This window comes from Artemia franciscana, chromosome 10 (assembly GCF_032884065.1).
Source record: "Artemia franciscana chromosome 10, ASM3288406v1, whole genome shotgun sequence".
Taxonomy (NCBI): domain Eukaryota; kingdom Metazoa; phylum Arthropoda; class Branchiopoda; order Anostraca; family Artemiidae; genus Artemia; species Artemia franciscana.
Window position 1 is genome coordinate 26,202,091 of NC_088872.1, and position 27,354 is coordinate 26,229,444.

Consider the following 27,354-nt stretch of genomic DNA (forward strand, 5'->3'; position numbering starts at 1 on the left):
TCCCATACCTGAGTTCTTTATCCCCATCTCTTCACGGTAGCAAAATTTCTTGACAGCAGCAAGAATAGCTATAGCTTTTATTCTTGTTATCCCAGAAAAATTTGTATAATCAGCCTAGTTAAAAGTTAGCTACTACACACAGTTTATTGACAAGTAAGGTAAGAACAACACGATTTTCCATAAAATTTGACTACAGGTTCAGCAAATTTGGGTTGGCTAGGCTATGTAATTTTTAGCTCTTCACAGTTGGCTTGCTAGGTGAGGCTATGCCTTATAATTTGTATAATTATAATAATCCATGATTACTATTTCTTGGGGCATTGTAATTTGGATAAGTTCAAACACAGGTAAATTTAAATTTTCAGTTTACAAGATAATTTGGTAAACATTTGTAGATAAAATTTTAGGCTAGTTTAGCTACTTTTGGCTATGCTGTAAAGGGGTTGGGTTAGGAAAATGAAACTTTCAAGGATTGGTCTAAAGGTTAAAGTATGTCCTGGGAAGGTATTTTGAAGTATTTATTTCCACTCCTCTCTCTAGGGGTCCTGACATTTGTTGACCTTTAAACATCTGTGTGTAATAGCCTAAAGTTGAAACCTTGTAAAATAGATCTTCTGCTTAAATGAAGTACAACAAAATTGTTTTCAGCTTCACAACTTTGCTTAATCCCAATTTATAAAGTTCTAAAGATAGGCCTATGCAAATATAGCCTAATTCCTAAATTTCAAGACTAGCTTGTATGCCATTAATGAATCCCATTGTCTAAGTCTATTGTGTGAGAGATGTTATTTTGAGCTTCTGTAATTGGATAGAATATAGGAGATTTTTAAGTCTCATTATATGTTTAATTACATTTCCCTGTACTGATTCCAGAGTTGATATCTCACCCTTATTGACTGGAGTAGCAATACAAATCACAATTCTTATTTTGGTCTGATTATACCAACAATTCTGACCTGCTGCTTTCTTCCCATCAAGAAAGACATTATCCAGTCCACCACACCCTCTTTATTACCAATTGCCATCTGTTTCAGCTAGAGTCTTTGATGGCAAACTTTATTGAAGGCTTTAGCAAAGTCTAGCAGAACTATATCAACTGGGAGACTGGTCAAAGAGCTTGTTTATGTAATTATGTGAGGTGATCAGATTTGTTTCAACTAATCTACCTGGTCAGTATCTGTGTTGGTGTTTTGCTAGAGGGTTGTTTGTGGCCAAATGTTTAAGTACATCAGCATTCACAATACCTTCTAGGATTTCCCCAACAACAGAGGTAATACTACTGATTGGCTGATAATTGAGAGCTTTGGCCCTTTCATCTTCTTTGTGTATTGGTAACACATTGGCAACTTTCCAGTCCAATTGTTTGACTCTGATGTCAATAGACTTTTGAAAAATCTTGAGAGTGATAGTACTAATTGGGTGTGAACTTCCTTTAAGAATTGTGGATGAATGTTATCTGGCCCAACAGGCTTATTTAGATTAGGCTTTTTAAGCCATGATTCAAGATCAGCCTTAACCACTATTATTAGAGACACTTGGGTGTTAATTATGTATTGTGGTGGGGTTGGGAATGGGGCAGCATATGCAGGTGTGAATATGGACATAAATTGGTGATTTGATGCATAAGTAATTTTTGGGGGGTCATTTGACTGGATTCCATTTTAAATCAGCTCAGTAACCATGTGTCTACCAAGGTTATGTGCAGAAGCCTATTTCCAGAACTTCTTGGGGTTGGTTTTGAGGTTTCCGCAATGGCCTCCTTGTAATTCCCTGTCAATTTTCTGGACAGTGCTCAAACTTTGTTCCTTATAGCTTTGAACTTAAATAGGTAGTCTGCCCCATGGTGGTTCTGGTTTATGAGCTTTTACAGTTTCTTGTTCTTGTTCCTTACAATTTTCAATTCTCTGGTCAGAAGGGGAGAGTTCTTGGTTTGCAGCTCCACATGATAGTTGTGTGTTTATTGACAGTGTCCAACAATACATTTGTCATTAAGCACTTTTTTTGACTTATGAAGACTCCCCACACCTTTGACATGCAGACAGAAATATCTTTTCAAGCTCTGCCATCTGGTGTTACAGTACACCATAGGTACTTGAATTCCATGACATTTCCATTTGATTTGCCATCCAAGAGGATTTAGAATAAAGCAGAATGGTTTAGGGTCATCATTTAAGTCTTGGAGCTGCTTATGGTAAACCTAATGTGCTTCAAGGCCTGAGAGACATCATCAACCATGTCTTGCAAGCTCTCAGCATTGGTTTCCAACAAGGCAATGTTGTCTGCAAAATCTAACTGTCAAGGATTGACAGTGATGTCTTTTGATGACAAGAGATTACTCTTTAGACTAACCACATTGGCTTATTACTTTGCTATTTGGAATTCTTGACTACCTGTTGATTTGGAGTATATAACAAAGGCAGCAGTGATTGAATGAGTCCAAAGCTCTAGCCTTTTTTTTTACCTTGATTAGCCACATCCCATGGCTTACAGTAGTACAGCTTGAATGGATGCTATGTAGATTGACATTGTTTTTGTTTTTTTTCTTTTTTAAGATCTCATGTCTGGCCCATAGTGCCTTTCTAGAATGGTTAAGACCCCTTATACCTTTGACATGCTTGCAGAAATAGCTGTTCCAGCTCTGTCATCTTGTGTTACAATAGATCCAAGGTACTTGAATTTGTTGATATTTTCAATTGTTTACCATCCATGATACTTTGACTTAGAGCAGAAAGATTGAGGGTCATTATTTTAGTCATGGAGATGCTTATGGCCAGTTCATTATGCTTCATGGCCTTGGCAACATCATCAACCATTTCTTGCAAACTGTCCAGTTGTCTAAAGATGACCCCATTATGTTTTAACAGTGCATTGTTCATTATCAAGTGTATTGCATAATTGAATAATATGGGCAATAGGCATCATCCCTGTCCAACCCCAAACTCAACTGGAACCTTGGGAGTGTCATTACATGAAATATGGATACAGGTCTCAGCATCCATGTACCTGCTTTGAAGTATGTCAATTAGGTCCTATAGCACTCCATCTTCTGCCATAATCTTCCATGGTTCTTCTCTGATTAGGGAGTCAACAGCAGCAATGAGCAGTGGTAGGTGATATCAATTGTACTGTTACTGGATTATGAGTAGCTGCTCCAGGTATATGCAGCCTGGTCTGAAGCCTGCCTGTTCAGGATAGATTGGCTTGTCCCATGAATTTTAAATCTATCTAAAAAGAATAGTGCAGAAAATTCTCATCACATGATCAATTATGGGATGCCTCTATAATTTCCACAAACAGCCTTATCCCCTTTTTATAGAATAGAACAAAGATTGATAATTTTCAGTCTTTGTCTTCTATACTTGTACAAACAGGCTGGTTAGGAGGCATAATAGAGTTGACAAGGCCTTGTAAATTTTTAATACAGATGCCATCCTTTCCTGGTTTTCTATTGCTCTTCATACATTTAATTATTTTTAGTATTTATGGGATGCTTTGTGAGTATAAATTGATATTGTAAGGCTCCATAGCAGCACATGAGAAAGGTAGCATGCCACATGGGGTTAAGTAGCTTAGAGAGGTGTTCTTGCCAGTGCTCATAATGTATATTTGGGTTGAAACTTTTTTATTACAGTGCTTTGGACAGAGATGAGTGAACTCTTAAGTTCTTGGCACTTTGGTTGTGTCACACTTGTAATTTTGTTAGAACAAAATAAGTTCCACTACTTGCAGCAATAGAATCTGAGTATTACCAATATTAATACCCTCTTTTCTCTAAGACAATAAAATGGTGGGTCCCAAGATTAGAAATTTTTGTTAAATAGGTTGGAGCCCACCCAACTTTGGGAACCACTCTTATAGGCAGTAATACTGAGGGGTGTGTAAATCTTCTTCAATTCCATTTTGTTTGCCAGCTACATGATTTTGATTAAATAATAAAAAAAAATATTTTCCACAAGCCATGTTTTGCAGTATATAGTTGTTGCATGTCAACAAAATTTAGTTTTCAATTTTCATCACAATTTGCTTGTGAAATAGATAATTCTTGCTGGTTTTAAAGTCCTTAACTGTAGCAGTACTAGTGTGTATATAGTATCTTTTGGTTGCTTCAATGCTCTTCTAGACATGCACTAAAAGTTCAAGCTTAATACTCAAAGTTATTCCTGGGAAGTAGCTGTTACACCCTTTTAATAACCTGTATCAACATATTGTTTAATATCCTCCTCAATGTTTGCTGAAAGTTCCAATGCAATGCAACTAGATCAGTACATCCACTAATAGTAGTTGTAGCCTTTGTAGCGGTTGTAGTAGTGGTCACTGTTAAAGTTGTATTAGTGTTACTAGCTGTTGTAGTAGTAGTAATATGCACATAGTGCCAATTGGTTAGTTCAGCATCCCCCTTAAAATGCCCTGAAAGTTTCAACATAATAATCCTGATCATTCCTGAAATGTTACTGATGCCTCCTTTTGACAACCCCCATGCAAAGAGTATGTTTCAGTGTAGTTCAGTGTCCCCCTAAACATTCACTAAAAGTTTCATTTTCATACTATTAGCCCCAGTAGTGGTAGGAGTAGCTGCAGTAGCAGTATATACTGAGTGCCTTTTATTTAGTTCAACATCCCTAACACACCCTGAAAGTTTCAACATAATATTATAAACTGTTCCCAAGAAATTAAGACTGTTATAAACTGTTCCCAAGAAACTTAAATGCACTATGCGTTTTTACTTAATTCAACATCCCCATAATATTCTTTGAAAATTTCATTTTAATACAATTAGCCTCACTAGTGGCAGTAATCGCAATAGTAGTAGTATGCATATTATGCTCTTTGATTAGTATAAAATCTGCCTCAACATACCCTGAAAGTTTCAACTTAATACTCTAAGCCAGCATTTTCCAAACTGGGAGGCGTGCCTCCCTAGGGAAGTATTAGTAGTGGTATGCATATTATGCCTTTTGGTTAGTATAAAATCTGCTGCAACATACCTGAAAGTTTCAACTTAATACTATAAGCCAGCGTTTTCCAAACTGGGAGGTGCGCCTCCCTAGGCAGGCCCGGGCTAGTCAAAAGGGAGACTGAACAAAAGCTAGGTTTTCCGTCTCAAGGTAAAATTAGCAAGATTTTATATATGCTGCTCAACAACCTCTGTTCCGGATTTATCAATTAGACGATCTTTGTGATGAATTAGTTTCTCAGATATGCTTATAAAATTCGCCTTAGAAGTAGAAGAAGAAACTGATGTAGCTAAAACCGCTTATTTAATTGGATATTTCCCATGTGTTGAAGAGAATAATATAAATAAAGATATATTTTTTTCGAATCTATTCCTTGCAAAGCAATTTTTTTGGTGCGAAAGGTTTATTGTGAAAAAATTCCTTTTGCTTTGTAAAGACAGTGCAAAGCTTTGTCAGGTGAATTTTGGGGAAATTAAGTTGACATGTCTCCACTTTTAAATTTTTGCACCCAAGATAACATAGAAGCAAACAAAAATCCGTTTGTTGAACACTTTGATACTTTGTTAATCTATTTCTGAAATTATTTTAATGATCTCAATTTTACAAAATATGTGTGGATACAGAATTCATTTATTGACAGAGAAGGTTAGAAATTTGTATTAACAAGTAATGAGGAATAAAACTTGATTAAATTAGCTTGTGATAATTCTGTAAAAAAAAATTAAGAATACATCTCTAATTCAATTTTGGCTAGGTATTAAGAATGAATATCATATTTTATCTAATAAAGCTTTGAGAAAGAGAGAGAGAAGGATTTATTGACAAAACATATAAACAAAAAATTATTGCTTCTTCCTTTAAAAAGCAAAGCTTGTCCATGGGGAAGGTAGAGAAAAAAAATCCTTAAAACAAAAAGAGCACTTGGCCACCAACACCAGTAATACCATCACACTAAACGATAAATACAAAAGAATATCTTATAGGCTATTATGATTTTCTTCTGGGAACATCATATCAACAAAACCCCAACAATCAATCAATCAAAGCTCATATCATATTTGCAAAAAGCAGTTCCTCAATGGTTTTTCTTAATATTTGGGATCTCCAGTAATCTTAATATCACTTGAAAACTATTCCATTTCAGTGTACCTCTATAAAAAACAGAAAAACCTGAACGGGAAGAAATACCTCTAGGTACATAGAAGTCAACACTGCCCTTTTTTATCATGAGTATGGACAGTAGACCTAATGGACAATAAATCACCAAAAAAAACAAGGCTAAAGGTCCAAAAATAAACCACAATACATAGAATTCATGAGGGCCTTCAGCCAGTAAAATTTTCTAAGTTGGGTAAATTTCCCAAACAGACTTGTGTGGAGATATGCTGGCTAATATTCTTACTGCATGATTTTGTAGAACTCTTATTGGTTTTGGGATAGAAGGAAAAATAGAGAGCCAAATACTCAAACAATAAAGTATACACGGGTGTATTAAAGAAAAATAAAGATGGCAAAGGACAGAGTTAGGAAAACAATGCTGGAGTTTCTTCATTATACCTAGGTTTCCTCCTAGAATTTTACTATTTAAAGTTACACGTTGCTTAAAAGGTAAAGCTTCATCTATTACAATCCCCTTGTAATGGACCAAAGGTGTTGTCAAACACCTTTCGTCACTAGTTTTATAGATTATGAGCTAGCATTTGGTTCTGTTGATAGAAAAGCTTTAGCAAAGTTCTTATCCTTGTATGGTATACCAGACAAATACATTGAAGTGACAGCACTATGTACGAAAAAAACACTGCTCTGGTTAAAATAGGAAATGAAATTAGCAGCTGGTTTTGTATTAAACCAGGGGTTAAACAAGGTTGTGTTCTATCCCCCTTCATATGGATTATTTTGATGGACTTTGTCTTAAGGAGCACAGAAAAAGCGATGGGAGATCATGGAGTCAAATGGGGAGGAAAAACTTTCCTTAACTTAGATTATTCTGATGATTTTAGCATCCTAGATGAAAGCATGAGCAAAATGAATGAGCTTTTAGAGGTTTTGCAAGTTCAGGGTGCTAGAAGGTTTGAAAATTAATGTTAGGAAGACTAAGTCACGAAGGCTAAGAATAAGTGAAGATGAAAAGGTGACGTTGTGCAAGAAAGAGATTGATCAAAAGGGCAGCTTTACTTACGTTGGTACTATTATTAGCAAAGATGGCGAGAGCAGTGAAGATGCTAAAAGTACAATAGCCAAAGCTCAAGGTGTTTTTTCACAATTAAAAAAGTTTGGAAGAATAGGAGGACACGTCCGCAAACCAAGACTAGAATATTGGAAGGTCTATTGATGACAGTGTTCAAAAATGGCTCTGAAGCATGGGCGCTCTGAAAAGTGGATGAAGATTTGATAGATGTTTTCCAGAGAAATTGCCTATGGAATGTTCTGGGTACCTGGCTGACTGACCGTATTTCAAACAGTAGGCTGTACAAAAAATGTGGTTCAATCCTGCTTTCTGGGGCTATAACGAAATAAAGGTTGAGATGGCTACGGCATGATCTGCAGATGAAGGATGACAGATTGCCGAAGATTGTCCTTTTCGGCCAACCGTCTAGGGCTAAACAGAAAACAGATCGTCCTTGGTTGGGGTGGGAGGCTGTCATAAAGAAAGATTTGAAGGAAATGGAACTTCCCGGGAGGATGTAAAGACAGAGGCTTTAAATGGAATTTGATGGAGAAGGAGTGTGTGTAACTGTGCTGGCCTCAGGCGGCTTGGTTCTGCGGGGAGTTGTTAGTAGTAGTAGTAGTGGTATTGCAATCCCAAGGTATTTGAGAGGTGCATTCCGTTTTATAACCTCATTGGACATATCTAATTCCTCGGTCCATAGGTAAAAGTCTGGTGATCACAGGAAAATAAGAAAATTAGACTTATCCATGTTAATCTTTAGTTTTTTATGGCACTTGGTATTAACAAGTGACATAAAGCAATCGCAAATTCTTTTGGTCTGTTGGTCCCGGTTTTGCTACTTTAGGCACTTCCAGGTAAGCTAGGACGATGAAATTTGGCAGGCGTATCAGGGACCGGACCAGATTAAATTAGAAATAGTCGTTTTCCCGATTTGACCATCTGGGGGGGGGGGGGCTGTTAATTCGGAAAAAATAGAAAAAATGAAGTATTTTTAACTTACGAACGGTTGATCAGATCTTAATGAAATTTGATGTTTGGAAGGATATCGTCTCTCAGAGCTGTTATTTTAAATCCCGACCGGATCTGGTGAGATTGGGAGGGGGAAACCTAAAATCTTGGAAAACACTTAGTAGAGGGATCGGGATGAAACTTGGTGAGAAAAAATAAGTACAAGTCCTAGAAAGGTAAGAAAATATTTCTTACCTTTTTTTATTGTAACAACTGAAAAATGAGGTATTACTGGTAAATTTAGTCCATCCGTACATATCTCGGTAAATATACGTTTAGCTTGATCTTCATCCTCAAAGACTGCATTCCTCCATACAGCCACATTATTTTCGTTAGGCTGATACTCTTACAGCCATAAGCCTATCAGACATACACAGGGTCTGATCTTTAAAATACTTCACTTCTGAATACAGTTTAAAATTATCATTTTCAACAATAAAACGTCATTTTCTGCAGCATTTGTGCAAGACTTTAACCCCTGAGAATTCAGACCGTAAGGCTATTTGCTCCAATTCAATTGCTTGTATTCTATTTTCTACTACAATAAATCGCTGTTCAATTGATTGGACTGAACTACGAGTTTCTTGCATATTGTCCATGATCTTTGTAAAGTGCTCTGATTGTGTCAGTAATGAAACTTGACCCAGTAATAAATATCTGGGTTTCCTGACTTATTTGGGGTGCTTGCAGCAATATCCTCGCTAGAATCAACACCTGGGTAACTCCTTCTTTTCCTCCCCATCTTAACTTAGTAGTAGCTAAAATTGACATATTGGAAAAAAAAAAAGAACTACCAGCCTTTTATCGTCCTTTCATTTTTCCACTGTAATATTGCTTTAATCCCATATCATGAATAGTTTCAGAAAATCACTTTGAAGGAATCATAGCTTATGATTTCTGATCTTGAGTTTTGTTTAGGGAAAGGCCTGTATTTTCAAACAGTCTTTTATCAGCTTATGTAAAGTTTTCGTTGTATTATAGCAAACAGATAATGTAGCAATAATCAATCTCCATTCATTTCATTAAGTCAATCATAGAGTAGTGAATAGCAAGTACTATGGTCTTAATTGGTTGAGACATGAATCATGACTGAAAAAGAAAAGCAATGCTTTTTGCTTTAAAAGCATTGATGCCGTTCGCAAGATATCATAATACAAAACAGGATTTTCTACATTAGCTGAAATGAAAGCAAAATATCATGTTCACTTGGTTGTAGAAAAGGAGCTTCGTGCAGTCATTTCATCATTGACACCGATATTTGACAGACTTTGTGCTAGCAAGCACATTCATGTTTTTAAAAGACAATAACATGTTATTCGTTTTCTTAGTTTGTAAGAGTTTGTCTTAATACATTTTGTAGTAGTTAAATTTTCGCGTCTGTATTATTCAAGAAAATGAAAACGAGGCTCCATAAGATTAAACACTTTTAAGGGAGTTGTGGTAAAATAAAGTATGGAAACGTCTGCTCTGAGTTGTTCCTAAAGTATTGCTGTTACGCCCTTTTGACAATCTATATGCTTATAGTTTGTTTTGATTTAGTTCAACATCCTCCTAAACATTTCCTGAAAGCTTCAGTAGTAGTGATAGTTGTAGTAGTAGTTTTAAAATAGCAGTATGCACATAGTCCCCATTTTTTAACATCCCCCCACAACACACGCTGAAAATTTTTAACTTCATACCCTAAACCGATCCTGGGACATTGCTAATACGTCCTTTTGACAACCTGTATGTATATTGTGTTTTTATTTTATTCAACTTTCCCTGAAGTTTTCTCTCTATTACTCTTAGCTTTAATAGTGGTAGTAATAGTAGTAGCAGTAGCAGAAGCTGGAATAGTTGCTTGCAAATATTGCCTTTTGGTTATTTCAACCCCCCCCCCCCCCACAACAAGCTCTGTAAGTTCTAACTATATATTCCAGCTGTTCCTGTAGGTTTCAACAGTAGTACCTGATATGTGCCCTTACAACAACTGACAAGTGTATAGTCGGTTTTGAGTAAGTTAAACATTTCCCTTAACATTCCCTGAAAGCTTCACTTGGATGGCCTTGGCCCTTTTGGATACATAAGATCAAGCATGCCCCCTCTCCCAATGATAAATACTATACGTAAACAATAGGCGACTTGTATAACTTGCAGCCCTTGTCCCAAGGGCTGTGGTGTGGGGGGTATCCCAAGAGACAAGGTTTTTGGACTTTTCAACAATGTTGAACAAGAAGTCTGTCTCATAATTTGGATTGGAAGTATCTGGGTAAAAAGTAAGTGGGAGGGGGGATTGGTTGCCCTCCTATCACTTGACTTAAATGAGCACTGGAGCTTTCAATTTCCAATCGAAAGAGCCCCTTTCAAAATTTTGTATGACACCTCTTTCCATACGAAGTACCTTCGTGAAAAAATAATTATTATAATAGATAGATTATGTATTGTTCCGACTTCACTTTTTACTTAAGTAGTGCTATTGCGCTGTGTAAAAAACTATGGTTAGGGTATTTTCCACCAATACATAAACACTCCATGCAAATCTTTCTAATAATCTCTGGTCTAAGAAAATTCAGCCAGAGACAAAATAAAATTACATAGCACTAATAAGTACTCTCCCGCCTGGACTGGGTTTAGCTTTGGTAAGGGAATTTCAAATTCTTCTGAAAACAAGAGCTAAGAGCTCATATGGCACTTGTGACGAGGTCGGAAGAGCCGAGAGCTCATATGGTACGAGGTCGGAAGAGCCAAGAGCTCATTTGGACGAGGTCGGAAGAGCCGAGAGCTCATATGGTACGAGGTCGGAAGAGCCAAGAGCTCATTTGGCACTTGTGAGAAGGTCAGAACCTAAAGTTAAACTTTATAGCACAAGATCCTTCTAAATATCAAATTTCATTAAGATCTGGTCACCCTTTCGTAAGTTACAAATACCTCAATTTTCAAAATTACCTCCCCCCTCCCAATTCCACCAAAGAGAGCAGATCCGGTCCAGTTATGTCAGTCACGTATCTTAGACAGGTTTTTATTCTTCCCATCCAGTTTCATCCTGATCTCACCGCTTTAAGTATTTTCTAAGATTTCCGGTCCCCCCAACTGCCCCCCCCCAATTACGTTTGATCCGGTTGAGATTTAAAATAAGATATCAGAGTTACGAGGTCCTTCTAAATATGAAGTTTCATGAAGATCCGATCACTCCTTCGTAAGTTAAAAATACGTTATTTTTCTTATTTTTCAGAATTACCCCCCCCCCCCCCCGCAATTGAGCGGATCCGTTCCAATTATGTAAATTACGTATGCAAGACTTTTGCTTATTTTTCCAACCAAGTTTCATCCCAATCCCTCCAATGTAAGCGTTTCCCATCATTTTAGGTCTCCCCACCCCAAACTTCCCCCAATGTCACCAGATCCGGTCAGGATTTAAAATAAGAGCTTTGAGCCACGATATCCTTCTAAAAATCAAATTTCATGGAGATCCAATCACCCGTTCGTAAGTTAAAAATACCTCATTTTTTCTAATTTTTCAGAATTAACCCCCCCCCCCCCAACTACCCAAAAGAGAGCGGATCCGTTCCGTTTATGTCAATCATCTATCTAGGACTTGTGTTTATTTTTCCCACCATGTTTCATCCCGATCCCTCCACTCTAAGTGTTTTCCAAGTTTTAGGTTCCCCCTCCCAACTCCCCGCCCCCATCACAAGATCTGGTCGGGATTTAAAATAAGAGCTCTAAGACACGATATCCTTCTAAACATCAAATTTCATTGAGATCCGATCACCCGTTCGCAAGTTGAAAATACCTCATTTTTCTAATTTTTAAGACTTACTCCCCCCCCCCCCCCAACTACCCCAAAGAGAACAAATAAGTTCCGATTATGTCAATCATGTATCTAGGACTTGCGCTTATTTTTCCCATCAAATTTCATCCCGATCCCTCTACTCTAAGTGTTTTCCAAGATTTTAGGTTTCCCCCCTCCAACTCCCCCCAATGTCATCAGACCCAGTCGGGATTTAAAATAAGAGCTCTGAGACACAATATCATTCCAAACATCAAATTTCATTAAGATCCAATCACCCGCTCATAAGTTAAAAATACTTCATTTTTTCTATTTTTCAGAATTAACCGGCCCCTACCCCCCCCCCCCCCAGATGGTCAAATCGGGAAAACGACTATTTCTAATTTAATCTGGTCCGGTCCCTGATACGCTTGCCAAATTTCATCGTCCTAGCTTACCTGGAAGTGCCTAAAGTAGCAAAACCGGGACTTTAGGTTTTCCCCCTCCGACTCCCCCCAATGTCATCAGATCCGGTCGGGATTTAAAATAAGAGCTCTAAGACACAATATCATTCCAAACATGAAATTTCATTAAGATCCAAATACCCGCTGATAAGTTAAAAATACTTCATTTTTTCTGTTTTTTGCGAATTAACCGGGCCCCCACTCCCCCCCAGATGGTCAAATCGAGAAAACGACTATTTCTAATTTAATCTGGTGTGGTCCCTGATACGCTTGCCAAATTTCATCGTCCTAGCTTACCTGGAAGTGCCTAAAGTAGCAAAACCGGGACAGACCGACAGAATTGGCGACTGCTATATGTCACTTGGTTAATACCAAGTGCCATAAAAAAGGAACAGTATTATGTCATTAGACACAGTGACAAGCAGTTTAGAGTTTGCTAATCGAGACGAAAATCAGACAGTTGTGATTCGTCTCCATTGCCGGAGAGCATTTTGAAATGCACAGAATCTGCTTTGTGGGTAGAAAGTTTTGAAATTTCTGAAGAATAGAGACAAAATCAATACGTAAATTTGTATGCAACTAGCCTATCCGTCACATGTTCCGAACCGACTTTTCCTATTTTATTTCCTATGTATTCCATTAAATTCAAAACGTATTTTAATTCGGTATTTGAAAATTCTAGGCCAAAAGGCTCAGCGTGCGCAAAGACGGGGTCTCTCCCCAGTAAATTTTGTCTCTTAGAAATTAATATAAAAAAAAATTATAAAAAAAAGTTTTTTTCAAAAAGACGTGGATAGCCACATTATAGCCTAAGACGATCAGAAACTCAGTCAGAAAATCATTCAGACTTCAAACAAAGAAGTAGTCCTACTCCTGTTCATGATAATTTCTGTTTGTTTCAAGTTGGATTTCATCGTTCATTATAATTTCTGTTCGTTTTTGGATTTATTTATTCATCTATAGCAGTTTCTGTTATCTTTATATTCAATGCAGTTATTTATTTCAGTTTCTGTACGTGTTGGTGTTATTTATTTATTGGTAATAATTGCTGTTCATTTTAGGTTTGAAGTATTACAAGACTTTATTTCTGCTCTTCTTAAGTATCATCATGGTTCTTTGCTTTTCTTTCAAAATCATCTTTTTTTTAATAGATAAGGAAAAGAAAGGTTTTGAATAAGACAAAAAAGGGCCCAATTCAAATTTTAATGAAGGGGTGGAGTCTCCCAACCTCTTATTCCTTCTTTCCAGGGGTGCCATCTCTGCATATTTATATTTGTTGTTTATTTCTAGTGTAGCCTAACCTTAGGATCTTTCGTATTAGCCACTGGAATGCTGAGTGATACTGAAGTAAAATGACATTTCCGCTGTAAAGTTTATTTACTTCAAGGGAAACGAATATGTTGTAAATGGGGGTTTAAGGTTTATTTCATACATGACTCTGGGATTTTCCATGTTGTCTAATTCGGCTTATTCCACCCAGTAGCGAAGCTGTAGCTTAATAACATCTCTACCATGAAGTTCGCTGCATCAAAGGAAACTTTGGGTGTAAAATTTTCGGTTTAACATATATTTCAAACATAACCCTAGGCTTTTGCAGTATTTTAAGGGAGCTGAAGTTTAAGCTCAAATCCTTAAGAAAAAAAGCCTTGGAGACAAGAATAGAAGTGACTTTGCAAACAAATGTAAGGAGAGTAAACCACCCTAATATCTGTCTTTTGTGGTGGCAGCCCCAAAGAATCAACATAGACAATCACAAAATTATAAAACAGTTTTCAAAAACTCTTGCTTGACTTATTTACTCTGATGAAAAAATTTCCCTCTATTAAATTATTGCCCTTTTAATCTTTTATCAAATACCTGCAAATATACAGAAGTTTATTTTGGAGGAACCTCATTTGGGGGAAGGTTGTAGATATTACAATTTGCAAATTGTTAGAAAACTATATGAAATGAAAGTTTGACAGATTACAATGTCTTTCACCATTCTTTTGATTTGTTCATGGCAAAGCTGCTAAACAGAGATTTTGTCTGGATTATTCTAGACAATATGTATCCCCATAAAATTTTCTGATTGAGCTGCAATTCTGCTGTTCTTGTCTCTTTTTTTTTAAGTTTTACCCTCCCTTTTTGTAAATCTAACACACATATTCCCCCTTCTCTCTTCCTCTCTCTCCTCCTTCCCTCTCTTGCTCACTCAGTGTCTGGTAACGGAGCATAATAGTAGCTAGAAAGATTACAGGTAGATTGAGATTTTATCTATGTTTTTTTTTTTTCTGGTGCACATTTGGTGTATATATTTTGCAATTTTGACGAATCCTCCTCCCAAGTCCATGCCTATGCTGGCTCCAACCCTACATTAGTTGTAAATTAGACATGTCAAAATTCGTAATGCAGGGTTTTAAGGTATCACTGATCAACACTATTACAGGATTGCGAAATCGCATGTTAACCCGAACCGATTGACATATCACCCCGCCATTCTGCTAAATAATTGATTATGAAATAAGCTAATAATTGATGAAATAAGCAAATATAGTCATATCAAGTACTGCCAGGGTTTTTGTGTCTCATGGGTGTGAAAGTCACAATTTTTAGAGGAAGTGTCAGAATATCTGTCGTGGGGAGGGGGATTATGGCACTTAGGCCCAAGTATTTAAGTGTTCCAATGAATGTAAATTATTTTACAGGGTAATGAAGTCTGATACGCATACAAGAAATATGTCTAAACTTAGTCTGAAGTCATTAATATTCACGCATTATATATATAATATATATATATATTTATTTTTTTTTTCAGTTGACCAATGAACGTATCGGGTTTGAGACGAAACATTAAGAATATCGCCCATAACTATACTGATGCTCAGGTTAAAGTCAGAGAAGCCACCAGCAATGATCCGTGGGGACCGCCAAGTAGTATCATGTCTGAAGTAGCAGATCTCACTTATAATGTTGTTGCATTTACTGAAGTCATGCAGATGATCTGGAAAAGGTTGAACGACCATGGTAAAAATTGGCGCCATGTTTATAAAGCTTTGGTGTTGCTTGATTATCTTATTAAATGTGGTAATGAAAAGGTTGCTCAGCAATGCAAAGAAAATATTTATGCTATTATAACTTTGAAAGATTTCCAATATTATGAAGATAATAAAGATCAAGGAATGAATGTCAGGGAAAAGGCTAAGCAATTAGTTGCGTTATTAAAAGATGATGAAAGGTTAAAAGTAGAGCGAGGTCGAGCTTTGAAAGCACGGGAGCGTTTTGCTCAACAGTCTGGCCTCAGTAATACAGAAAGTCATAGTGCTTTAAGGACTTCTAGTAGTCTCTCAGAGTCTTCAAGCAGCAGGGAAGCTCGAAACGGCTCGGATATGGACCTTGCACGACCTAGTACTGCTGGAGAAGAGGAGCTACAGTTACAGCTTGCCATAGCGATGTCACGAGAGGAGGCAGAAGCAGAAGAATCAAGAAAGCGGAGTGACGAGCTCAGACTTGCCCTAGCTATAAGCCAATCAAGAAAAAGTGATGGTGAAACAGAATTAAATCAGAGTCAACCTAAAAGTGAGTCGCATCTTCTTGATCTTATGGATCTAGAACTGGGTCCTACTCAACGGGAAACAACTTTATCACCCAGTGATGCTCCCACGCCTGGATGGGTTGACCCTTGGGGCACCCCAGCTCATCCTGCTGAGCCTCCTATGCCCCCAAGGCCCAAAGTACTAGACCCATGGGCTAGCCCTGTAAACGCTACTGGAAATGATCCATGGGGATCAAATGAACTAGTCGAGCCTGTTTCAGCTGATCCTTGGGCTCCGTTGTCAGAAGAAAGGAAAACTCCAGTCCCTGGTCCATCGAGTCCTTGGAGCCCAAACTCAACTTCTAGTGTTGAAGAGTTCGATTTACTTTCAAATCGCCCCTTAAGCTCTTCCCGGAATAGTATGGCGTCACCTAGTGGTTTGGAAAATAGTTCATTAAATAAGCAAACATATTTGCCAAAAAGAACTCCAGAAGCTTTTCTTGGTGCTAATGCAAACTTGGTAAACTTGGACAATCTTGTTGCACCAAAGCCTCCCAATCCGATTGCTAATCCGTTTTCAATGACGACTCCATTAATTGGCGCATCACAGCCTAATCCATTCCAACCGACTGTTGCTGTCGCAAAACCTTCCATAAATGACCTTAGAAATCAGTCTGTTTTCAATGCAGGGACTAGCACTAGTGCAGTACCCCAAAACAACCCATGGGCTCCGGTTTCACCAACCTCAAATCCTTTTCTTGCTTCGTAGTATGTTTTTTTTTTGGGATTGATTAGATTCAAAGTAGTTTTCATTGCTTAACTACCTTATATGGATTATTTATTGTCGTTATTGATTTTTGAAAAGATACCTTACAAGTTTAAATTGAGTGCCTGTCTCACGTGTTTATCTGGAAGCCGTTGATTTTGGCTATCTTTTTATGTTTTCATCTATCGGATTTTTTGTCTCTTTTTGATTCTAAGATTATATGTATTTGTCAAAGGGTAACCCGTAGTCTTAGAAAGCTTTACTTCAGAATATTTCATACTTTATTGCTTTCATTTGGACAGTTTTAGATCGTAAAAAGAAATTGAAAAGTGGTTTTATTTTGCCCAGATTAGTTTAAGCTTGTTCTGTGACTTAAAATATATTGTCCTATTTAACGTGTGCATTCTGACTATAGTTTCAAAATAAAATCGATATTTACATAATTTTCGTTTAGTTCTTGCCTTGACAATAGTTGAAAAATAGCTCCTAGAAGCTATAAAAAAGGAAAAATTAAAGTTTATAAAACAAAGTTATAAAAGTTGAAAAGTTATGAAAATGATCCACTTTTGTTTTATTCCACAAATCAACAATTAATGGGATTTGTTAACAGGGAGGCTACCTCGGACACGCATATGATGATTCTTTCAGATGAGATTTCTAGTTTTTATTAAAATTGTAAAAAAAAAAAATCACGAAATTTTTTTGAACCGTGAATTCACAGAACTCAATGTTCTAATTTGCTTTCGTCTAGTCAGAATTACTCGCTCTTTGCGAAAAATTAAAATGAATCTTTCAATCGAGAATGAACATAATTATGTTTATGGTTTTTTCAAATTAGAGTTTGGAAACGGACCTTATTCCCCCCCCCCCCCAACAGAAATTGAGTGATAGCTTGTGTCTATTTTTATTTTGCGAGGGCGGGGAGGGGTGCATTTGACGGCAAATATTTTCAAATTGTGCTTTTTATTTTCTTTCTTTTTATTCATGCAGGTGTTTCCTGAATAGGTCGTATATTCTTGTTGGTAGTATTTTGAGATTTTAGTTTCTGTTGCGACTAGAAGACTTGATCCAAATATAGGGATCTGCTTGCTAACAAAAATCGTACTTCAGGCAACTCCCCTTGCCTGTACTATCAATGAAAAATGCATTCTATAAGGATGACTTGATTCCCAAAATATGACTTGTGTAGAGTTTCTCTTTTAGCATTGATTCAGCAGTGCAGCCAGAGATATTCTCTGGGAGTTCCCTCCCCCCCCCTAAAAAATCTGAAAAGTTGTTTCAAAGCATGTTCTCTTTTGGCTTGTATTGTATCGAAGTCCCCTCTTTCTCTTCCGGCCTCCCCCCGATGTGGAACTCTGAATATGGCCTGCGGGAAATATTGCTTGTTTCTAGTTTATCCTCAGTCATCGGTATAGTAATATTTATCAAGAGTTAAGAGATGTGATAAACTAATATTGATCATTTTCAGAATGTATTTTTTAAGTATTTGTTGTTTTTTTTTCCTTTGTTTGTTAAGTTCGTTGCTTTTTTAAAATCGACATAAAATAAGACTTAATTCCACACTCAAGAGATATTGAAGTATGAAAAGTCAATAGACCGCGTAAATATTTGATAATTTATTAACTTTGTGGCAAGAAGTAGCATTTACCAAAAGTTGATTGGATGATTTTCTCATTACTATCTAAAATCGTCATCCATGTCATCGATATCTAAAAATCGTCATCCAAATAGGAAAGAAAATTATTAGCCTCCCTAGAAAATTTATAATTTCCACTTTTCGATTTTAGACTGTTTCCCACTTCAGCAAGTTAACAAAATAGCCTAATATTATTTAAAGCTCCCTGTTAGATGCACAAGTCTTATAAGTTTCCAAGGTACCCAAAAAGCAAACTTTGCTCCTAAAGAATTTAGGAAAATGTTTACATTAATGCACTTCGCTGTTATAAAATGTCAAAGGTAGAATATCTGGAACTGATCTTGTGAAGCTATCTTTTTTTAATCAATTCTGGAGTTGGAAAAAAATTGAAGAGACTGTCCTTTTGTTTTAGCACCAGTTGCCGAATTAAGTGAGATCAGCTTCAGGCAACGTTCCTACTTGTGTACCAGAATCACCCTATTTAAAGCTGTTTTTTTTTTCAGTTTTTCAGGAGCTAGCCCAAAGTATGAATTTCGATTTTAGGTGATCAAGAGTCAAAAATTTGGAAGCGAGAGTATTAGACCAGTGGGTTGTGAGCCCAAGGGACCGCCTTATATATTTTTGTGTGGGTGGGGGCATCAGTTTCTGGGATCTTGTTGTCGTTTCTAAAGAAAAATTACAGCTGCTGACAGTTTAAGTGTGTGTGTTCACCTACAAATATATGTTCTCTCCTATCGTATATATATCTAGTAGGTAAAAAATTTTACATAATGCTGATATAACAATTTTAAGCATTGCATTAATTTGAAGCAATCATATAAAATTTAGATTTTTCACTGTTATAATATAAAAAAAACTTCGTTTTCTTAAAGAGTTAAAGAGGCTGCGTCCCAAAGTCGAACCTTAAAACGTACAGGAATTAGAAGAGGCAGTTGGGGGGCTGCCGCCCCCCAAACCCCCAGCTTTTAAAGACTCTTTTGTACAGGTTTTTTTTTTTGGGGGGGGGGGGAGACTTCATTGTTACTAATTACTAGTTTCGGCGCAATGGTTCTCCTGTCCTCTTGTGTTTAACATTTTTCGAAGTTATTCCATTATTCATTCATTTCAATTTTTTGTTAATTAAAAGAGGGCCTTTCCGAAGCCAAGAGCTGGGGGTTAGCAAAAAAACAAAAAACCTGTACAAAAGAGTCTTTAAAAGCTGGGGGTTTGGGGGGCGGCAGCCCCCCAACTGCCTCTTCTAATTCCTGTACGTTTTAAGGTTCGACTTTGGGACGCAGCCTCTTTAACTCTTTAAGAAAACGAAGTTTTTTTCATATTATTTCTGTACGTTTTTCTACAATCCATGGTGGATGTAATTTAATAATTCCTGTACTCCTCGTCTCTCAAATGATAAGCTGTCCAGGTGTTATCAAAATTTTTTTGATGTTGTGAAAAAAAACCGCCCGTAAGGGACTTGAACCCTTGACCCGAGGATTAAAAGTCTCACGCTCTACCAACTGAGCTAATAACTTGCATGTGTATAAATATAACTTCTCAATAGCTTTTAAAAATTTCAAATTAACATGGGCTCTTATGGAGAGAAATCCGTTAATTAAATTAGCTAATGGGTGGTTTCTGTAAAACAGGGAAGGAGTTATCGGATCAAGCTGAAATTTCGCGGATAAGCTCCTGGGCCGTAGGGGACCTTAACTTGTGAATTTCAGCCCGATCGGACAACGTTAAAAGGGGGGGGGGGGGGGTTGGAGGGTCGAAACTTTCGGGGGGTTAAGATTTTCCTACGAAACTTTCATGGGCACTTACTCGGAGAATTCCGCATCGAATGAGTCTTCGTACACCCAGATCCGATGTCGGATGTGACCTGTAGGCGTCTAGGAAAAAAAAGTAAATGAATTTCAAGTGGCTATGCGTGGTTTCTGGAAAACAGGGAAGGAGTTATCGGATCAAGCTGAAATTTCGCGGATAAGCTCCTGGGCCCTAGGGGACCTTAACTTGTGAATTTCAGCCCGATCGGACAACGTTAAAGGGGGGCTTGGGTTGACAGGTCGAAACTTTCGGCCAGATTTTCCCCATGAAGAAAAAATTGGAGGGGGATGAAATTTTGCAGGTTTCTTAGTTGGAGCTCGGGCTACGAAATGCATCCCTCCCCATCCGTCTGCGACCACTGGAACCGAAGATCGCTTAACATTGTCGTGTGTCGCCTCTTTATAGAGGCACGAGTGTGCCTCCTTGATTAATAACGGCCGAGGCTACAGTCAGTTTAATGCAATGCTGTTCTTAGTGCTGAATTTCTGAAACTCGAAAAACTCAAACGTCACCTATAATAAGTACAGCTTTGCGAAAATGATTTTGGCTGAGACTTTTGCGGAGCCTTCTCATCTATAGCGATTCTGAACTGAAGTTTAAAAATTTTCAAATTTTCTTCGTGTCTTAAAAAGACATTGCTTATACTTATAATAAAAGAAATTCAAAAACCTTAAAAAAGGAAACCTTTTTGAACGCAACCGGTTATATAATGTCAGTAGGAAGGCACAAAAAACAAAAATTTACAATTATTAGTAATGATTACTCTCTATATTGACAAGGGACTACAACAATTCAAAAACCTTGAAAAAGAAAACCAAAAGTTTGAAGCTTAGTATATATCGTTGTTAGAAATCAGACTAGATTCAATAATCAAATATCTTTGAACAGATCATAGAATGAAAAGACATTAAATTCCGTAAAGAGCAAAAATATGGTAATTGCAAAAGTATTTCTATATTTTTTAACAAGGGATTACAACAATTCAAAAACATTAAAAAAGAAAACCAAAAGTTGAAAGCTTAGTAGAAATCGTTGTTAAAAATTGAACTTGCTTTAATAATCAAATTTCTTTGAAAAGCGACAGTATGAAAAAAAATAAAATTGCGTGAAGAGCAAAAAACTGGTAGTTGCAAGAATATTTGTTTATATATATTTATATTTGTATATTTGTTTATATATATTTTTTTATTTGTTTAACGATGGATTACAACAATTCAAAAACCTTAAGAAAGAAAACCAAAAGTTTGAAGTTCAGTAAATGTCGTTGTTAGAAATCGGCAATGCCGATTTCTAACAACGACATTTACTAAACTATTAAATTTGATTATTAAAATGTATCTTTGAAAAAACAGCAAATTGTCTGCGATTACAAGACAAGTGATAATGACAATCTATATATAGAAGGCTGCCGCGTGCCAAGTGCTGGGGTACAATGGCTGGTAATTGCAAATATATTTATGAATATTTTAACAAGGGATTACTACAATTCAAAAACCTTAAAAATGAAAACCGAAAGTTTGAAACATAGTAAAAATCGTTGTTAGAAATTGGACTTGCTTTAATAATCAAATATCTTGAAAACACTTTGTGTGAAATTAGATTAAATTGTGTAAAAAGCAAAAACTGGTAGTTACACAAATATTTGCATTTATTTTAACAAGGGATTCCAACAAACCGAAAGTCTTGAAAAAGAAAACCAAAAGTTTGAAGCTTAGTAGATATTGGTGTTAGAAATCGGACTTGCTTTAATAATCAAATATCTTTGAAAAGACAGCAAATTGTCTGTGGTTAGAAGACAAACGACAATGAGACATGCCGAGTGGCGGCGGTAAAGCTGCTGGCCTCCCGTTACTATATATATACTATACCCGTTACCACTATATATATATATATATATATATATATATATATATATATATATATATATATATATATATATATATACATGATCACAGATTCATGTTTATTCGGTATTTCTTTGTTGTTGTTTTTTCCAAGGAAAAAACAATGAACCAATAATTCTAGAAAATTGGGAGATAGCTCATTCTATTGGAGATTAAAAATTCTAGTGCTCCTTTGAGTAACCAAAAAAATTGTGTCACATCGAAGGCCGTTCTCCAATTCTATAGCACAAAATTAGAATTTTGACCAAAGGATGGCTAAGTTGTTGTCGACTTCAAATTCTGACATAATTAATCGATTTGAAATTAAATAGTTGGCTTCCCAGTTTCACAGGCAGTGAAACCACGTGGTGGCGCATCCGCTCCACAAGTCATCGCTCATGTCGAACAATCGGGAGCCAATCATGGGTGAACGCCAATTTTATTTTTATATTTGTTGCTTCTCGACAGAATGGAAATCTCAGCCGAAATATTTGCGCTCCCCTTCTTTGAATTACTCAGTAAATCATATTATTTTGTTATGCTATCTTATACCATGCTTAGCCAGTGTAGTCTTAGAAATTATTTAGTGACCGACTCCACGCCCTTGGATTCGAAAATTCAACATTATTTCCTGAAATCTTCTGGACAAGAAGGTGCTATAGTACAAAACCCGGCTCATGATGTTGCTGAAATCCCGTGAAATACTGTAAGAATCTTTAGAGTAGGCCATACTTAACGTGTCCTCAGTGTATGATATATTTCAAAGAAAATCGTTATCTCAGTTTCGGTCTACAATGCATCGTTAGTATTCTAAATTTCCATGCTTTCTTTTGGAATAATAGTGCCGTTTGTCAGTGTCTGGGGGAGTTTTCTTTTGTCCCTCCCCCTTAGATTTGAAAAGCATCTTTTTCGGGGCACTTTCATTAAAAAATGCCCTATTTGTATTTTTCCGCAAAAAAATTCCTCCTCCCCCTAGAGTTTCTAACGTACATTTTCGTGAACTGTCGCCATTGCTGTTTGCTTCTACTTAACTCGGCAAATCGTGAATTTTCAACTAATGCAAAATTCAAGACGAAAATGAGGATTAAGAAGGACGTTCAAGGTAGCATGAGACTGGCCTTGAAAATATTCAAGCAAGAATTATAACTCTTGGCCATCAGGTACAGTCTTCACCAAAAAATAATCCTAATAATATCGCTACTTACGTTTAGCCCAAAATAATATTGCCAAACTCCTCATTGTGTTGCGAGAGCAACACTTTGGTTTTGTCCCGTTTTTTTTTCTATGCCGCCGATCTCAGCTTATTCTTGGAAACTGGTAAGGGTCTAACCTCTGCGGTTTTTACGGAAAGTGTGGACATCAGGCCAGATTGATGAATATGACATTACATTTTGGAAAGATATACAGAACTCTTACCTGGGGCCAAAAAGGATGGTTTTTGTTTGTCCACGAGCCAGAGCCTATGGTGTGCGAAGTGAAGTGGAGTTATGTAGCCTATGTCAAAGAGGAGTATCTGAAGTTGTACAGCCAAGCTTTCGCTTCATCAAACCATGTTTCTGCTTTCGAGTGGAAAGCTCCGTTCTAGTGGGCACCACTTTCAAATTGAAGATGGACTAAAATCTATAAGTGTTAAATATATGTGGCAGTTACCCGGCCCCACAGCCAATATATCTTTTTTGAGTGATAAATAGAAAAATTTACGGAAGCAAAACTGTGGCATCTTTCCCATGGGTCCGAAAGTGCTGCCATCTATTGTTTCTACCCATTTCTGTTCGTGATTTCAGCTGAGTTTATCATTCGGTTTTTCGGACTTGGGATTGCGGTAGAGAAATGGTATCAGATGTGCCTAATAAACTTTAAAAGTTCTCTCTTTGCTAGAGAAATTGGAGCTTATCCTTAGCTTCTTTCTAAGTGGTGACGTTAGAAAGTTGGACTACTGCAAAAAAAAATTTTTTTTTTTGCAAAAAAATTTGCAAAATTTTTTGGTACAAAAATTTCTTCACGAGGTATACCAGTTTGAAAGTTTAAAGGAGTTGACAACTTCAGTAGTAAGGTACACACTGAAACGACATCTAGGTCGATACAAATTGTGAGACACATAGAGGACTTGTAAGCAACAGTCGGCTGTTAGGTAATAATCACCTTCGGCAATGAGGGGCTAGCAACTTTTGCTAGTTGGTGTATCTACTATTTGTTTCCAGTGTATTTTATGGTAAAACCAGTTTGGTTCCAGTGGTAAGACATGTAGGGGACTTATAAGTAAGAATTTGCTGTTAGACTACAGTCAACTTCAGCGATGAGGGGTTTGCAAATATGCTTGTTGGTGTACCCATTTATTTGTTTCCGGTGAACTTGATGCCTAAGTAAGAATCAGTTTACTTTGTCCGAGAAACGGCTGTTAGCTCATAATCATCTTCGGCAGTTTGGAGTTTGCCACTTTTGCTAGTTGGTGTACCTATTATTTGTTTCTGGTGTATTTGATGGTTAAACCAACTTGGTTCCAGTGGTAAGACATGTAGGGGACTTGTAAGCAATAATCGGCTGCTGGGCTACAATTATCTTCAGCGATGAGGGGTTTGCAACTTTTGCTAGTTGGTGTACCCATTTATTTGTTTCCGGTAAACTTGATGTCTATCACGGGAGAGGGACTTGTAAGTTTTTGTTCACTTTGGGCTAGAAATTTGTGCCAATTGGTGCACATTGTATTCGATCTCTTTAAATCTGATAGAATTAAGTGTTTACGCAACGGGTACAAACGATAACGTAAAACGATGAGGTAGTTTTGTAATAATTAGTGTCACCTATGGTATTTCAATCCTGAAAAGTTACGGATAGCTTTATAATACCAACTAGATTATGCAAGATATTGTTCCAATTTTTCATCCGTCACGATGTCTACGATTGAAAAGGATAAAGTTCAACTGGCTGCAAAGTCAATTTAGTCCCTTCTTTCGATATTATTTTTTAGTTGTTGTTTTTTCAACGCTGAGAAATAGTCTTTGGTCATGTGATAACTGATTGCGTTCTTGTTTGAACATACCGTTTTATAAACTTCGATAGGCTGACAACTTCATCATTTAACCGATAGTGAAGAAACAAGCACAAACAGGAATGTAAAACAATGAGATAGTTTCGTAATGATTAATAGAATGTCATCTATGGTATTTTGATCCTGAAAAGTTAGGGATAGCTTTATAATACCAACTAGATTATATAAAATACTAGCTGTTGGGGTGGTTCGCCTAGACACCTAGTTGGTGGGGGTGCTTCGCGCCCCCAAGCCCCCCCGCGCGCGTAAGTCGTTACGCGCTATATTAGTTACGCGCCATTGTAGTTGTGTCCCTGTGTCCCACCTGTGAATATAGATAAAAGAGAAAAGATTTCTCTTTTCGTTATAGATATATATGTTTTTAACTACGTAAAACTTGCGAATATACAACATTCTTCAATGTCCCATTGTCTGTGCATATAAATAGATTGTCAGGTTTACCGACTCTTGAACATGCAACATAAAATTGTCCATGGGAAAAACAATCCGTATTCAGATCTAAACCTCATTATTCTAATGATTGCCCTTGAGCTTTGTTGATGGTGATTGCTAATCGAACATTCCCTGTGTCCCGGTCGTCATTTATATTCCCAGTATCCCGATCGTCATTTGTGTCCCAGTCTGTAATTTCTCTTTGAGCGTCCCGTTCGTCATTTATATTCCCTGTGTCCCGGTCTGTAATTTATCTTTGAGTGTCCCGGTCGTCATTTGTGTCCCGGTCTGTAATTTATCTTTGAGTGTCCCGGTCGTCATTTATATTCCCTGTGTCCCAGCTTTTAGTTTTCTTTTTCTCCTTTATTTTTCAGTTTTTTTTTCCTTTTTTAGTTTTTTTCTTTTTCAGTTTTTAGTTTTTTTATGAGTTTTTTTTTCTTTTTAGTTTTTTTTCTTTTTTAGTTTTTAGTTTTTTTACCTTTTTTTGTTTTATATTTTTGTTTTTTAGCTTTTTTAGTTTTTTTAGTATTTTCTTTGTAGTTTTTACCTTTTTTATTTTTTTCTTCTTTTGTATTAATGCTAAAGCCAAGGTTCAAACCTGGAGCCTCTCGGACCTAGAACCTGAAACATAACGCTTTACCAACTCAGCTATTTCGGCTTGAATACATTCGTTTTGAGCAGCTTCCTCGGGTGTTGCCATTGTAGGTTCTTCAGTCATTTTACAATTAGAAATTTCTCTTTCAACGATCTTTTTACAATTAAAAATTTGTCTTTGAACGATATTCTTAAATACCTGTGTCCTGGTCGTCATTTATATTCCCTGTGTCCTGGTCGTCATTTGTGTCCCGGTATCCCAGTCTGTAATTTCTCTTTGAGTGTCCCGGTCGTCATTTATATTCCCTCTGTCCCGGTCGTCATTTGTGTCCCGGTCTGTAATTTCTCTTTGAGTGTTTTTTCTTTTTAGTTTTTTTTTTAGTTTTTTACCTTTTTTCAGTTTTCTTTTTCTTCTTTATTTTACAGCGTCACTATGAAATACATATCGCCGAACCTTTGTTTTTTTTAAATAAAATCGCTGGTAGGCATTGATGACCTTATCCAAGTCAAAATCCCAAACCCAATCATCATCGCTATCATTTTCAGTTTTGATATGTTTTGACTCTCGCTGTCCAGGTGGATTTTCATCTAACTGCGCGGTTTTGCGTTCTTTAGCCGCAAGCCTGTTTTCTTGCTGTTCTTGTGATTCCTCGGCACGCTTTCTTTTCTTACTTTCTCTATCAGCCGCAAGTTTTTTGGCATAGACTCTTTGAGCAGCTTCCTCGGCTGTTGCCATTGTAGGTTCTTCAGTCATTTTACAATTAAACATTTTTCTGTCCACGATCTTCTTACAATTAGAAATTTGTCTTTGAACGATTTTCTTAAATACTTTTAATGACGTCATCGTCATAACAAACATGACGATAACTAACTTCATGACGACATGATGACATGACGTCGCTCGACAGACCCACAGACAAACAACTTTGGCGCTTCGCGCCACCCCAACACCTAGTGGGTGGGGGCGCTTCGCGAAAACCCCCAAGCCCCCCCGCGCGCGTAAGTCTTTAGGCGCCATTGTAGTTGTGTCCCTATGTCCCACCTGTGAATATAGATATATATATATATATATATATATATATATATATATATATATATATATATATATATATATATATATATACAACTTATTTTTATATATATATATATATATATATATATATATATATATATATATATATATATATATATAACTACGTAAAACTTGCGAATATACAACATTATTGCTGTCCCATTGTCTGTGCATATAAATCTTGAACATGCAACATATAATGGTCCATGGGAAAACAATCCGTATTCAGATCTATATCTCGTGATTCTAATGATTGCCCT

General features: G+C 36.8%; 1 protein-coding gene across 1 annotated transcript; it reads left to right on the forward strand.

The window, feature by feature from the left end:
* Position 1: 1 nt before the first annotated feature.
* On the forward strand, positions 2–17,068 carry LOC136031985 (epsin-2-like). Its single transcript, XM_065712048.1, has 2 exons — positions 2–158; positions 15,143–17,068. Exon 2 carries the CDS (start codon positions 15,150–15,152, stop codon positions 16,626–16,628), a length of 1,479 nt encoding a protein of 492 aa, XP_065568120.1. The 5' UTR covers positions 2–158; positions 15,143–15,149; the 3' UTR covers positions 16,629–17,068.
* The last annotated feature ends 10,286 nt before the right edge of the window (positions 17,069–27,354 follow it).